A 13,812-nucleotide genomic window follows, 5' to 3' on the forward strand; every position below is an offset into this window, starting at 1 on the left:
ATTACTGTTATTCTTCTTCTCCCTATAAAACTCTCTGTCCCGAGCTCCAAAGAACTCTACCACTTCAGTTATCACCTCCTCCAGGAGGCCTTTTGTGATTCCCCTAATCAGTACCTATATTTCTATAAAACTGTGGTTATTTGGGTAATTGCCCTTCACAATTTTCAAATGTGAAGCAAGTAACTAATCTGTATAGTTTTGTAAGTCCTTTAGCACCTAAAACAAATGACTCAAAGTAAATACTAATTTCTCGTTGAATTTAAAAATGGAAAGATCATAGGATTTGTTAGTGTGCCACACTGATGTACAATTTTAAAAACCATAGAGGAACTGTGCAAATAGCAGTGTACATACACTTGTGCAACTCTGGCATTAAGACATTTTAGAATAAAAATGTTCTATTCCTTAGACATCAAGTACTTTTCTATCACATTGCTGCCTTTGTTTATTACTCTTCTTGATCAATAAGAACAGCAACTTCCACTGGTAGTCCTACACAAGATGATTTGATTACATATTCGCAACAACCTATATCAGATAGATGAGAGCTCAAACACCTGCAAGGTCCTGGCAGTAATAACGAATGAATGAAGTAAATCTGGCATGACAAGAGGGTTGCAGACAGGAAAGGAAATGCCCCCTCTAGGGTTCCTGGTTCTCTGCTTCCTTTGCCACAAAACTCTTATAAAGAGGTGTCTTTATTCTGTCTTTACTTCACCTCCATTTTCTCTTAAATATGATCTCCACATTGCCAAATCCCCTGGTTCTGTCTCAGCCCCCATCTCACTTGACCAAACAGGATTTGACACAGGTGATCTCTACATTTTGGAATGTTTTCATCCCTTGACTCTCTTCCTACTCCTCTGGTTGCTCCTTCTACGTCTCCTCTGATGGTTTTCTCCCATGTGTCCTCATCCCTCAATGTTGGAGAGTTCCAGGGCCCGTCTTTCATCTACAATCACTCTTTTGGTGAACTCAAGCCCCATGTCTTTATTTGTCTTTATTTGATTTTTTTAAAGAGTTTTATTTATTTAGTCATGAGAGACACAGAAAGAGAGAGAGCCAGAGACATAGGCAGAGGGAGAAGCAGGCTCCATGCCGGGAGCCCAACACAATCCAGGAACTCCAGGATCACACCCTGAGCTGAAGGCAGACACGCTCAACCACTGAACCACCCAGGTGTCCCAAGTCCCATGTCTTTAAATGTCATCTGTATTCTCATGGCTCCCACATTTCTGCCTCCAGTCCAGTCCAACCTCCTCCCTAAACTCCATACCCATATATCTATGCCACTACCACTTAGAGATAATTCATATTTAAAACATCCTGATTTCCACTGTCTCCCATAAATCTGCTCATTCCCACCCTGTTTCTCCTGCCCCTCCACCTGCACAGGCCTAAGAAAAAACCTTAGAATGATCCTTGACTTCTCTTCTCCTTTTCTTTGCCATCCATTCAATCTAACAGGAAATCCTCTGTAATATATCCAAGATCTGACCACTTCCACATCTGTCACCCTGGGCCATGCCCACCACCAATTCTTCCTTTGACATCTGCTCTAACCTCCTAACTGATCTCCCATTCCAATTTTTCCCCCAACACACCTACGCCCACCTGGCCTGATCTATTCTTAATACAGCAGGCAGCATGAAACCTATAAAACACATGGCGCCGCTCCTCTGCGCAGAACTCTCCAATGGTCTTTTATCTCATTCAGAATGAATGTTAAAGTTCTAAATGTCTGCAAAGCCTTATGTGATCTGGCTCCTACCTATACCTTGAGCTAAACTCCTATTCACATGAAAACACTTAGATTTCCAACCCGGCATCACTGACTCCCATCCACTCACTATTTACTTAAACATAACAAACATGTTCTCACCTCAAAACTTTGCATGTTTTATTCCCTGTCTCCCGGAATACTCTTTCTCCCTAATATTTGCATGGTTTTCTCCCTCAGTTCCTTCTGATCTCTGCTTAAAATGAAGACTTCCTGACCCCATACTTAATAGCACTCCTTGCCTCTACTCAACACACAATCCTTCCTCCATCTTGGTCTTTTTCTATCCCTTCCCCTTCTTTATTGTCTTCAGAGCACTTACCACATGACATGCTTTATACCTATTTATTTATTATCTGGTATCCCCCCAAATATCAGAATAGATGTAGGCTCCAAGTGAGTCAGGACCTTGTTTTGTTCACTAACAGCTCAATTAGTATTTTGAAATTCAGAGGGAAAAAAAAAACCCTCTGCATGTGCTAAATAAAATATGTCTGTCCAAATTGCATAAATGAGAGAAATGACACCCCGAAAGCTTGAATAACAAGCCCTTACAAGTTAGCAAGTGACAAAGTTAGTATTCAAAACCAGGTCATACTGGTTCCAAAGTCGCAAACTTTTTCTATCATCTGGCTTTCAAAAGTAGAGAAGCCGTGCTCAGTTGTTCTGCCTCTAGTTTTAACCAATTATTGGGGCCAATTATTTTGGTCTCAACTTCCATTTCTTTTCTTCCTCAACTTTTAAATATGAAAATGCCAGCTTTCCAAGTACTCATTTACATATGCTGAATAAATGTATATTTAGGCAAGAAATATAAAAGTTTTCCTTAATTATACCTTCTTCGTGAAAGTGAGTAATCCTATTTTATGCCTTTCTCTTTCTCCCTGCATAGGTTATCCTATCCCAATTATCAATCTAAACTAACATTTGCAAGAGCACTTCTACTAGGTCATTGTTATGGCAACTACTTTAAAGACTTCACACAACAAATGTAAAGTTGCATAAAAAAATGTTCATATTCCTTTGTGATTTGAGCTGCTTAAACATACTGCACAAAGCTCCTCTCCTTCCAAGAGTCCTTGCTATTACTCTTAGCCTTTTTTTTATGTTCCTAAACTACCTCCCAGGGAAAGATAGAGATATGGAACTTTCCCCGAAAATAAAGGCTCATGGAATCTTCAACTTTTTTTTTTACTATATTTTATTTAACAAATTGTAAAGTATACAGTTGCACTGTTTCACAAACTTCACCTAAGATCCCGTGGTACTCACAAAAACATCTAGTATACAGTTGCACTGTTTCACAAATTTCACCTAAGATCCATGGTACTCACAAAAACATCTGGCTACTCTACATTCCTATCTTTAAATACCATAAAGAAGTATCACTAAATGGTTGCCAGTTAAAAGTTTCTCCAAAACTTTTACATAGTAATTTTTTAAGACTATTTATTTATTCATGAGATTATTCATGAGAGACACAGAGAGAAGGCAGAGACATAGACAGAGGGAGAAGCAGGCTCCCCACAAGGAGCCCAGTGCAGGACTAGATCCCCAAATCCCCATCCCTGAACTCCCAGACCATGCCCTGAGCCAAAGGCAGATGCTCAACTGCTGAGCCACCCAGCATCCCCATTGTAACTTAAAATAAATGTTATTTTTGTAAATGCCCCAGACTAAAACATGAAAATATTGAACTTTCTACATACTCCAACATCAAGTAAGAAATCTGTTCTCAGAAAATCTAAAAAATTAAGAAATAAAGGATGCCTGGGTGGCTCAGTGGTTGAGCATCTACCTTTGGCTCAGGGCGTGATCCTGGGGTCCTGGGATTGACTCCTGCATCGGGCTCCCTGCATGGAGCCTGCTTTTCCCTCTGCCTGTGTCTCTGCATCTCTCTCTCTCTCTCTCCTCTCTCTCTCTATTTCTCACGAATAAATAAAATCTTTTTTAAAAAACTAAGAAGTAAAATACGAAGCCACAAGACTTAGTTTCAGTTTTATACTTAGCTTCATGCTGCAGCCTTATTTACAAATAAAAACAACTGAGAACCTAACAAAATGTCCGTAAGTAAAAGGATGTTTAAATGAATCATGTTATAATCATACAGTAAAACAGTCTGCGCCCACTGAAGTTTACTCTTATGACAGTAATCTGGTAACATGTAAAATGTTATATTCAGTGAAAAAAGGAATCCAATTAAATAAAATTCATGTATATGGCATTTAGTTTGTAAATATATAAATGATCAAGGGAATGAGCTGGACAGAATATGCCATAAACTATAATCATCACTGGCAGGATTAGTAATGCCAAACTTTCTTTTCTCTATTTCCAAATTCTCTGAAAGCTTTTCCATTACTTCCGTATTCTAAAAGACTGTAATGTTTAAAACAAGATAGGCTGCCACTTTCAGCATACACAGTGGAGGCTGATGGTTGAGCACGGGGCTGTGGAGCCAAAAGTGCCTCAGCTCAAGTCCTCATGAGGCCAAGGTCCTTAAATTCATTGAGTCTCAGTTCCTGGCAAATTGGGACGATATAGCAACTGCACAGGAGATTGTGAGAATTAAATGAGATACTAAAGTGTCTGGAACAGTGCCTGCCACAGAGCGAGCACTCAATAAACATAAGGTTTGTTGTTGTTTTGAATTCCAAAACTTATCTGAATACCAGTGACCTAGATCCTGGAGGTATGATAATGAATTGGATGGATATCCTCAAGGAATTCAGTCTACTAGGAGAGTAAACATAAACACAAATACTTTTAAAATACGGTGAATAATAGAGGTATGCAGTAGGTATGAAGCAAGCATCAAGGAAGGATACCTCACACAGAACCAAGAAATTGGTAATAGTTCAGCAGAATTGTTGTTACTGCTTCTTAGGTTTTGCTGAGGTACAATTAACATACTTTAAACTGAATATATTTAAAGAATATAATTTGATAAGTTTTGAGATTGGTTTATTCTTGTGAAAACATCACCACAATCAAGATACTAAACATATCAGTCACCCCTCCTTCCTTTGGGTAATCCCTTTCTTCTGCCTCTCCCTGCCTCCCCCACTTTTAACCATCACCATTACCTTCATTACCATTAATAAGTTGGCCCTGTAACCAATGATCTGTTTTCCATCATGATGAATTAACAATTTTACTTAAGTTATACAGTATGTGCTCTTTTGTCCAGCTTCTTTCACTTAGCAAGATTAGAGATTCATCCACTATAGTGCATATCAATATTTCATTCATTTTTATTGCCAAATACTATTACATGTGTTAATATGATTTGTTTATTCACTCTTCTCTTGGACACTTGGGTTATCTCCAGTTTTTGGATATCACAAATAAGGTTGCTATGAACAAAACTGTTATGTATAAGTCTTTGTGTTGACATTTGCTTTCATTTCTCCTAGGAAAATACTTAAGAATGGTTGGATCATAGGGTAGGTAATATGTTTAGTTTTTTAGTTAACTGCCAACTTGTTCTCCAAAGTGACTCTACCATTTGAAATTCTCATCAACAGTGTATGACATAGGTTCTAGTTTCTCCTCACACTTGCCACTTGATATGCTCAGTCATTTCTTGAGCCCTTGGGCTATTACAATGACATACTTGTCTACTCCCATGCCAATATCACACTGCTTTTCCTACTAAAGCTTTATAAAAGGCTTCCTATTGCATAAATTAGCCATCTTATCACCAATACTCTCCTTCAAAATTTCTGTGGCTCTTTTGGCTCTTCTATGCAAAATTTCATTAGGTTTCATGAAAAACTCTACTAGGATTTTGACTGGAAAGATACAAAAGAAATGAACAATTTTCCTTCGATTTTGTAGTTAAGAGAACATTGATTATCTTAGCCAAAATGATTTCAGTGGAATGAAAGGATGAAGCCAAATTGTAGTGACTGCTCTCAATGAGTAGTCAAAGGCAAATGAAGAAGAGAAAATGGTGAACATAGTCTGGATAAGACAGAAAAGAGGATTAAATAGTAACTAATAGGAATTTAAGATCAAGGAGAGACTATTTGGGGATGCTTGTATGATGTTTTTCAATTTTTTATTAACATGCACTGTCCTCACTTCCTCATGTATGCTGTGTGTTCCAGCAAGAGTATTTCTCTTTGATAGCTAGTCAGATAACGTGATGTCCACAATACTCCTCCCAAGACAAGAGCTAAGAAAAGGTATATCCTAAAAGGTTCATAACAATGGGATATTCCAGGGATGAATGTCAGAAAGAGCTAAAAAATTTAAGTGTACAAAATCGAAAAAATTATGCTTAAGACATTTCTTTAGGATAAAGGATCAAACAAATCACACACTAAAATAATAGGACCTAAACAGAAGCAGGGAAGATCATGCCCTGCTAACTCTGCAGAAGCTTCTCCACTACAAAAAGAAGAAAAAAATCATTATGTAAACTGTATCTGCAGATACGCATTTTTCTAAACCTTAGCACATTATATATGTGCAAACATAGAAACATACAAACATATATACTTAAGACAAGACTAGATTTATCTTTATTAAAGTATAAACCCTCCCTTACATTTCTGAACCCACTTATTTTCAGCATCAACAGTATTAAATATATACAACCTATATTAATATCCAATAAAAATATGTCTTTTAGGTGTTCCAGACACAATTCCAATGTGGGGAGGGGTTACTCACACAGAACACCAAAGCAATTCTCAGACACCAGCAAGGTGTCTAAGAAATCAACTCAACTCTGGCACTATCTATCCAGAGACAGTATCAGATTCCACAGATTAAAGGTTCCTAGTCTTTTTGATCATTATTTTACATCTTTTCTCTCTTCAAACCAATAAACACCTTGTCCCTTATCCTCACTTTTGCTGTTTTTGACCTTGCTCTCTCCTGTCTTATTAAAAGTGAATCAATCAGAATAAGCATCTACATAGACATAATCTGCCTTCCCATTTGTTGTGCCAGATGACTATCCCTGCACCAATGTACAGTCTGTGCTCTAATTTCCATTCCTTTTCACCTAATCAATGACATTGTACCACTAAGTCTCCCTCTTTTTCCTACATCTTCAATTTTTCACATCTGTAATACTTCTCTTTTAAAAAAAAAAAAAGACCCTGCTTTTCCTCATATCTACCACCTTATTTCTTTTCTCAACTTGCATCAAAACTCCTCAAAAAAGCTTCTATATCTGCTGTCTCCAATTTTCTTTTAAATCCACTCCAGCAGGACTTTGCCTCCATTCTTCCATCTTTTACCAACTTCCACAATGATTCTGTAGTGCAAAGTCCAGTAGTCAATTCTCGGCCTCCCCTCTTTCCTGATAGATCTGCCTCATTTGACCCCACTGATCATTCTCTCTCTTTAAAATACTTTCCTCACTTGGCCTCCAGAACATAATTAGGTCTGAGTTTTTTCCTTCTACTTCACTGATGGCTCCTTCTCTACCTCCTTTGCTGCTCTTCAGCCTTTTACTAGAACAGAAAGGCTCCATCTTTGTTCTCTTTTCTTCTTTATAAGTAGTCTCTCTCAGGTAATCTCAACCAGTCTCATGACTTTGATACCATCCAGGTGCCAGTGACCCCATATTATGACACTAGTTCAGACTTCCCTCCCCAGCTCCAAACTCGCATAACCAGATTTTTTGCTTACCATTTCTCTACGTTGATAACTAACATGCATGTTAAGTCTGCAATGTCCAAAATGTAACTGCTGAGCTTCCATCTATACTGACTCTAGCCATAGTTTTCCTTATTTCAGGTTAGGCAAATTATAGCCTTTTAGTTGTTCAGGCCAAGAACTTTGTGGAGTAATCCTTGCTCTCTCTTTTTCTCATATTCTACATTCAATCTGGAAGGAGATCTTGCTCATTTGACCTTCAACGATTAAAATGTATTTTAAAATGTATCTCTATACTCCTCTCACTGCTTCCACCCTGGTGCAGGCTATCATCTCCCTGAATTATCCTAAGAGCCTCTTAACTGGATTCCCTGTTGCTACTCTAATCCTCTACAGTCTATTCTCATTGCAGTAGCTAGGGTGGCCCTTTTATATACCAAGTGAAATATATCAGTCCTCCACTTAAAACCCTGCAATACCTCCCAGTTTTCCTCAGAGAAAAAGCCAAAAATACTACCATGGCCTACAAAACCATGTGCTATCTCCCCTATTTCTGTGACCTCATCAGCCCCTCTTTCCCCTCACTCCCACTCAATTATTCTGCCTCCTTTCCTATTAACTGAATGACCAGGCAAAAATACACTCTTCAAGGAATAGTAAGATGGTCAGTGAACCTGGGATACAGTGAATAAGGGAGACACTACTTGGAGATAAAGTTGGAGAAACAGACGGGAATCAGATCAGGTGAAGCTCTGGAAGCTTGTGATTCTATTATAAAAGAAATAAAAATTCACTGAGGAGTCTTTAATAATTGAATTTTTAATCTGATTTGTTTTTAAAAGATCACTCTTGGCCTAGTTAATTTTATGTGGGCAAGGTAAAATTTTTATAAATTGAGCATAAGAGGAAAAGGAAGAGGAAAAGAGAATTAGAAAAATTACTACTATTTTGCAGTAGTTCAAACAAAATATAACAGTGACCTAGACCACAACAATCAGATTCAAAGTCTAATTTGAAGGAATTGCTGAAAGGATCCTTTGATGGAACTGTAAGGAAAATTCAATTATTAAAAAACTGTCTAATATTATTTTAACGAAAGCATGACCAGACTAAAAACCATCTTACATCAGCTGAGAAACTTGTTGTGATACTAAGAATAAACTTGCAACTTCATCAAATCAACATCAGCATAAACCCAGTATTACACCTTATTTATATGGATTTAAAAATAAGAAATAATTGTAGGAAGCATAAAGACTTTTTCATGAACACTAGCTCTGTACAGGAAAAGGATGTTAAACTTGAAGATGGTGTTAGATCTGAGCCAAAAATAAAATATACTAAATGATGTTTCCTTTCTGAATATTTACTATTCATAAGCTGGTCTCACATTAAGTCAGTAATTCAAACATTGATGAGCCTGAATAATTTAAATGACTTTGGAATGTAAACTGAGATGACAAGTATTTTAACTGGAGAATACTTATCTTGACCATGACCAGGTTACCAGTTCACAAAAGAGGCATATTATTGAAACACTTTAATCCTAGGCAAAGGGTCAAAGGTTTTCTCTACAACTTGATCATCTGTATGACCTACCCAAAGTCAGCCATGACAGATATGCTTTACTCTGACATAAAACATCTAACAAAACAAAAACAGAATTAAAATATTTTAAAACACCTTACTCTGGCAGCAGAAGCAAAAGAATCAGGGCCATGAGCTGCATTTCTTATGCCATCTGTTCCAAAGAGGGCTCTCAGGCTTCCAGGAGCATCTGTACGTGCCATACCAGAGTTCGCAGGTCCAAGTAGCCTTTTCCACTCACATATAGCATCATCTCTTAAAATCTCCATGGCGATAGTAGGACCACTTGTAATAAACTGGATAAGCTCACTACAAAATAGATAAAAGCTTGATTTGCTTCATTTTTCTGTCAACCTCGTATCTCTCTTAATAAGGATATATTACAATTAGAGTATTTCAACACATACATTAATATTATGATCTCAGAACTACTGGATATAGTGAGATATGCATTGGCAAAATAAAATTTTCATAAGTTGAGTGTCTTGTGGTAGCCTGAGTCACTACAGATCACTAGCATTGCCAAATCATTTACCATTACAAAAAAAAAAAGATATCAGTGTTTCATTGAATTTATGACTACTTCAGTGACTTAAAATGCATATTATTGATTAATGCTTTTCCCATTGCTCTGAAAGGTACAGAAGGATCTTCCTTTTTATTTTCATGTGGTTTACCACTGAAGTTACATAAAATTGCATAATAGAGAAAATGATGAGTGGTCTTATATTTACAGTTAGAATTTATTTTTGTGTAGATTAGAATTCAAAGAATGTCAGTAAATGTTCAGTCAATAAACACTGAGTTGGTCTTAGTGATAAAGAAAAAACAGAAATTAATAGGTCTTGGGAAAATATCCTTTTATTTTTGATATTTATATTTGATATTTATGAAAAAATATCCTATAAAAGCTACTCTGGGATATTCTTATCTCAAGTTATTAAAGAATACATACAGGTTCTTGATTAAAAATCCAGCATTGGGGATCTCTGGGTGGCTCAGCGGTTTAGCACCTGCTTTCAGCTCAGGGAGTGATCCTGGAGCCCCAGGATTAAGTCCCACATCATGCTCCCTGCATGGAGCCTGCTTCTCCCTCTGCCTGCGTCTCTGCCTCTGTCTCTGTATCTCTCATAAATAAATAAATAAAATCTTTTTTTTTTTTTAATCCAGCACTGAGTCACAGTAACCCAAGCCACAAAAAGCAACAGTTCATTTCCCTCTGCCACTTCTGTACATGCACAAGGCAACAGTGACAAATTTATTTTTTTTAATTTTTTATTTATTTATGATAGTCACAGAGAGAGAGAGAGAGAGGCAGAGACACAGGCGGAGGGAGAAGCAGGCTCCATGCACCGGGAGCCTGATGTGGGATTCGATCCCGGGTCTCCAGGATCGCGCCCTGGGCCAAAGGCAGGCGCCAAACCGCTGCGCCACCCAGGGATCCCAACAGTGACAAATTTAACCGTGAAATAAGTAACACCATTCCTCCCACAGTGTTGGGCAGGGACAGAATACTTTTTAAAGTAAGCCTATGCTTCTCTCTCATCCAAGCTATAAGAGAGGACAGGATTCTCCTGGAGAAAATCACACAGTATGACCCTTTCATACCTATTAATTCTTGATTGTTTTAAGGTTTTTTTTTTTTTTTTATGATAGTCACACAAAGAGAGAGAGGCAGAGACACAGGCAGAGGGAGAAGCAGGCTCCATGCAGGGAGCTCTACGTGAGACTCCATCCCGTGACTCCAAGATCACGCCCTGGGCTGAAGGCAGGCGCTAAACCGCTGCGCCACCCAGGGATCCCTCTTGATTGTTTTATATCAATCATTGACTCCCTTCCATATTTTTTTAAATCATTTCAATTCATTTTGAAGAGGATTTCTAAAAAACATGATGTACAAAGAAGTATTCATAACCTCCATTCTAAAAGGCCCACATGATCTCTTCATACATACTCTGCTAGGCCTTAGCAGAAAAAAAAAAAAAGGAAAAAAATAGATTTAAGGAATCAAAATCAAGAGAACAAATCCATGTTTATCCATTCAATAAGCACTTAACAATTACCTACTACAAATCAGAATATTCAGCGATATCCTTGCCTCAAGAAACTAATAACCTAATGTCCTGTTAATACAGATTTCTCAAACACATAGTAGATTAAGCCTATAACCTGAGTGTGGCATGTAATAATGTAGAGAATGGTGTGCCTCATCATAAAAAATACTGCTTTATGAGACTACCTCCAACAACTATAGCTACATCTTTTGTTGTGTCTTTCATTAATACCAGAAAACTAGTTAATTCATTCATTTAATAAAATTTACTGCATGCGGGCAGCCTGGATGCCTCAGTGGTTTAGCGCCGCCTATGGCCCAGGGCGTGATCCTGGAGACCAGGGCATGATCCTGGAGACCAGGGATCGAGTCCCACATCAGGTTCCCTGCATGGAGCCTGCTTCTTCCTCTGCCTGTGTCTCTGCCTCTCTCTCTCTCTCTCTGTCTCTCATGAATAAATAAATAAAATCTTTAAAAAAATTTACTGCATGCTAATTACATATAAGACATTAAATTAGGTACTGTTATATAAACATAAAGCAAGACTACAATAAAGAATAATTTCCAAGAAAATTATATATTCTAACAAGGCTTGGGAATATTTTATACTACTTGATTTAAACTAATCTCTAACATAATTTTCTCATATACAATTTTTAAAAACTCTATCATATGCAGGATACCAAATAGCATGTTTATTATAGCAGCTTAATATCCTTCTTTATTAGAAATGTAAGCATTTCTTTGTCAATAGTAATATAATATAATTTTCACAATATTCACTTAAATTTAAATACATCCCAAATATTTAGAACATCAGTTTCTAACATATATTAGTTGCTCTATTTCAAGGAACAAAAGTATTAGTGAAAAAATAAGGGTTCTGTTAACATCGTTTTATGTACACAAGAATGCCAAGAGCACAACAAAAGCACTCAACCCAGGGGCACGTGGCTGGCTCAGTCATAAGAGCTGTGAGTTTAAGCCCCATGTTGGGTATAGAGAGATTACTCAAAAATCTTAAAAACCATTAAAAAAATACTCAACATAAAATATAATTATCACTCTATTTTAATCTACTGAAATCTAAAAAGAAAGCTATGACATATATAATTTAAATAAATTATCCTATTTGCTTCTGATTATAGTTTAAGATATTTAATTATGAAATAAAAATCCTAATCTAATAAAAGGACAGAAAAAAACAATTCTTAGAAAACAGTTCTTTACAGCTGCAAGATGTTGCTATGGTCTTTTTGACGGATGATTTCCACGTCAAAAATTTCTGAATTGTAAAACTACGATTCTTTAGTTTTCTGGGGTATCCTCCATTGAAAACCCACTTGCCCCAAAGTCAGCACCTACTTTAAAAAGGGCCTTGACTGATGATCTATATGAAAATCTGTTGCTTCTTTCCTGAAAAATAATCAAAATGATAACAGGTAAGAATTATATTTTAAAAATTATTTTACTAAAATATTTTTGCTTGCATTAATAAAATAAAGATGAAATCCTGTATTTATTTGCTCCGTATGTAAACTGATTAATGACTTTTCACCAAATATTCTACTCAAATCCTCCCACCTTTCAAATTTTTTGCTACTTGAATATCTATTAAGATGTAAAATTGCAATGAATGTAAGAGGCACGATTTCATTTTCTCCTCACGTTCATATCTACAATCTTCCTTTGCACCAGCATCTTTAACATTCTTGAAACAAAGTTTAACATTTGACCAATAAGAGTTATTTGTTATTTAGATATCAAATAAGTTACATTTAAAAAATGCAAAGCTATCTTCAAATTCAAAATCAGTCACTTTCTTCTTCAGGTTTTTAACTTGAAAGGGTAGACTAGAATTTAATAGTTATAGTTTTCTCTCTTAGATCTTGTGTGTTTAAGATCTGCTTGACAAGTTAAGCATATCAATGTATTCTTATTGGTTATTAATGTATTGAAAAACAAATGTTTTAACTGATATCACCAGAAAAGGGAGGGTAACATGGAGATATTCAGAATTGAATAAGGGCAATAGGGATTTATCTTTTGCATCTATACTCCCACAAAGAATATCTACAGAGACACTGAAAGGATAATGGCCTTTAAATTGATTAGCTGAAAAGTCTAAACAACTTTTTAATCAAATCAGGTATCTCAAACTTGGAACAGTTTTATAGACTTTAAGCTGAGCTCACAGTATGTGACAAATGTGTCTACTTTTTAAAACATCAGAGAAGTTCAAGTGTCCTCTAGCAAAGGATTATCTTTCATGCGTAATAATTTAGTATGTAATATTTCAAGATCTTACAGGCCTACTACAAAATGAATCCACATAATAAACTCTATGAGGGCATTCTCTTATTCAAACCAAATATACTTAAATATTTTCTTTGGCTATGAAGAAATTATGAAAGTATACTATGCAAATATGATAAATAAAATTCATCCCAAGAAACGAGAGGGGAAGAAAACTCAGGCCTATTATGCCAACATTAAATTATTTTATTTCTCACTATAATATATTGAAATAGGTATGATCTCCTACATTTTACATACGAAGATAATGAAATTCAGCATGATTACATAACTTGGATGAGGGGGTTTGAACCCAAATCTCTGGCTGCAAATCTCTGTTTATGCCCTTCCTGTTACATAAAAGCTGAGCTATTTTAAAGAGAAAAAAATCATAATCTTTAATGTTGATGAAAAGAAAAATTTTAATTATTGAAAGTGTTTCATTGTGGGACACCTGGGTGGCTCAGTGGTTGAGTATCTG

General features: G+C 36.4%; 1 protein-coding gene across 4 annotated transcripts in view; it reads right to left on the reverse strand.

The window, feature by feature from the left end:
• The window catches only part of NME7 (NME/NM23 family member 7), a 259,381-nt gene that overhangs the window by 177,841 nt on the left and 67,728 nt on the right, over positions 1-13,812 (reverse strand). For all 4 annotated transcript variants that reach the window (XM_041752560.1, XM_041752542.1, XM_041752568.1 and 1 more), the window contains 2 exons: positions 12,402-12,452; positions 9,085-9,292 (listed from right to left, as the gene is read on the reverse strand). In XM_041752560.1, coding sequence (XP_041608494.1) covers positions 9,085-9,292; positions 12,402-12,452 — 259 coding nt within the window. The remainder of the gene's footprint in view (positions 1-9,084; positions 9,293-12,401; positions 12,453-13,812) is intronic.

The sequence above is a fragment of the Vulpes lagopus genome, chromosome 1 (assembly GCF_018345385.1).
Source record: "Vulpes lagopus strain Blue_001 chromosome 1, ASM1834538v1, whole genome shotgun sequence".
Classification (NCBI taxonomy): Eukaryota; Metazoa; Chordata; class Mammalia; order Carnivora; family Canidae; genus Vulpes; species Vulpes lagopus.